The sequence below is a fragment of the Nicotiana tomentosiformis genome, chromosome 4, assembly GCF_000390325.3.
Source record: "Nicotiana tomentosiformis chromosome 4, ASM39032v3, whole genome shotgun sequence".
Taxonomy (NCBI): domain Eukaryota; kingdom Viridiplantae; phylum Streptophyta; class Magnoliopsida; order Solanales; family Solanaceae; genus Nicotiana; species Nicotiana tomentosiformis.
In genome coordinates, this window is record NC_090815.1 from 35,232,200 (window position 1) to 35,234,555 (window position 2,356).

The 2,356-nt window shown below is 42.8% G+C and overlaps 1 protein-coding gene across 1 annotated transcript; it reads right to left on the reverse strand.

Moving 5' to 3' along the window:
* Window positions 1-441: 441 nt before the first annotated feature.
* Window positions 442-855, reverse strand: LOC138909498 (uncharacterized). Its single transcript, XM_070200699.1, has one exon. The coding sequence runs from the start codon at window positions 853-855 to the stop codon at window positions 442-444; it is 414 nt and encodes a 137-aa protein (XP_070056800.1).
* Window positions 856-2,356: the final 1,501 nt, after the last annotated feature.

Genomic DNA, 2,356 nt, shown 5'->3' on the forward strand with positions numbered 1-2,356 from the left:
CTAGAATGGCCCAAATCTCAGCTCCAAAAGTCCAAAAACAAAAATGGCGAAATGACCATTTTGGTCCTTATGCTTCTGCCCAGTTTCACATCTGCGGACTAATTTCACGCACCTACGTACTCGCTATTGCGAGAATAATCCACCCCTCCCAAGTCTGGGACAATATCTCATGATGTGCCTAGTATCACCACACTCATAACAACCCCTCTGAGGTCGTGGCTACTTGTACTGAGTCTATGTTGGATAACTGGAATAACCACTGTAAGAATCTCGTGTCGATGGTACACTATAAACTAGAGCACCCTGTGTAATCTGATATGTGTACTGAGCTAACCGACTGCTCGAGCCTCCGCTATAATGGGTCCTAGCTGAAGAGTAAAATCCACTGAACCCTCCAGATCTTCGAGACCTTTTGGCCTCCTTAGACTCCCTTTCCTCGCCTTAAGCACCCTCAATCTTCCTTGCAATATCCACTACTTGTTGAAATGGAGTATCAGTTTGTAACTCTCGATCCATGCATATTTTAATATCATAACCGAGCCCCTTAATGAATCTATGGACCCGTTCTCTAATTGTAGGAACCAAGATAGGTGCATGACGGGCTAACTCACTGAACCTGATGGCATATTCTGACACTGTCATAGTGCCCTCATGCAATCGTTCAAACTCTGTGCGCCACGCATCTCGGAGAGTCTCGGGAACAAACTCTTTCAAGAACATTTCTGCAAATTGAGCCCAAGTTGGTGGTGTTGCATCGGCTGGTCTACCTTCTTCAAAGATTTTCCACCACCGACATACTGAGCCTGACAGTTGAAATGTAGTAAAGACAACTCCGCTCACTTCCACAATACCCATGGTGCGGAAACTATGGTGACAATTTTCTAAAACTCCTTGGGCATCCTTTGTAGTTGTGCCACTGAAAGTAGGTGGACTATACCTCTTAAACCTCTCAAGTCTCTTTTGTTCTTCTTCTGATGCCACTAGCCTGACCTCAGGCCGAACCGAAATAACAGGTTGTATCGGTACTACACCCGGAACCTGATAAACGTGAACCTGCTGCTCTAGAGTTGTGGTAGGAGTCGGAGCTACTCCCCCAATCTGCAGAATATTTGGTGCAACAGAGATCAATCCCGCATGGGTTAATGTAACAAACATACTCAGGAACTATACTAAAGTCTCCTGAAGTCCAGGGGTAACAACAGGTATTTCTGGTACCTGTCCCCCAATTGGATCTACTGGCGGCTCCTCAGTTGTTTCTCTGACATGTACTTCAAGCGCGGCACGTGCCCTTCCTTGACCTCTACCTCGGCCCCGACCTCTTTCAGCCCTAGCAGTATGTGTGGATGTCTGCTCAGCTAACCCGGTAGCACGTGTCCTCACCATCTGTGAGAGAATAGAGATACAAAGGCTCAAATTCCACAATCAACAAATCCGCATGACATGAATAAAAGAAGTGGAAGATTCCTAACAGTTATGTAGCCTCTCGAAGATAAATACAGACGTCTCCGTACCGATCCGCAAGATTTTGCTAGACTCGTTCGTTACTCGTAGAGCCTATGAATCTAGGGCTCTGATACCAATTTGTCACGACCTAAAATCCCACCATATGCGTCGTGATGGAACCTAGTCTCTAAGACTAGGTAAGTCCATTTCAATTACATTTTGAAGCCATTTTGTTTTGAATTAAATAAGTAATCAAAACTAACAGCGAAACAAATATGAATGTACAACCTCCCAAGACTGGTAGTAATGAGTCACGAACTCTAACTGAATACATGGAATTATAATCCTTCTAGCAATAGCCACAGACTCTCAATTTCAACATAAATCAGAGTGTTATTAATTTACCAACAACAAGATAAATTGCACAAGGTATAAAATAAACACAAAAAAATCATAACATTACATGAAAATCACCAACACCATGACTCCACATCATCACATATCGTCCCTGACAATAGCCACCCTTATCTCTCCTATAGCTACCCTTATCCCTCTGCCCTGACAATACCAATAGCCACCATTATTGCTCTTATAGCCACCCTTATCACTCCTATAGACGCCCTTATCGCTCCGCCTAAACAATATTCCAACAAACACAAAAATAGTGAAATGCCACACGGTGAAATGCCACCCTTATCTCCTCAAAATAATAACTCACACAACACAACAATATACACGAAAAATTATCACGGCAACATACAAAATCAATTCATATCACAATTTTTCCAATGGCCACAACCAAAATTTCAAAGATACAACCAAGTCAATTAATTTCACAACATATAGTCCAAGGCTCCACACAATGTTTATAACACCCCAAAACAATCATCATAGATAGAAATTACTCGGCATA

Coding starts and splice junctions, on each gene's coding strand:
- LOC138909498 (XM_070200699.1), bottom strand. CDS start 855: ATGGGTATTGTGGAAGTGAGCGGAGTTGTCTTTACTACATTTCAACTG.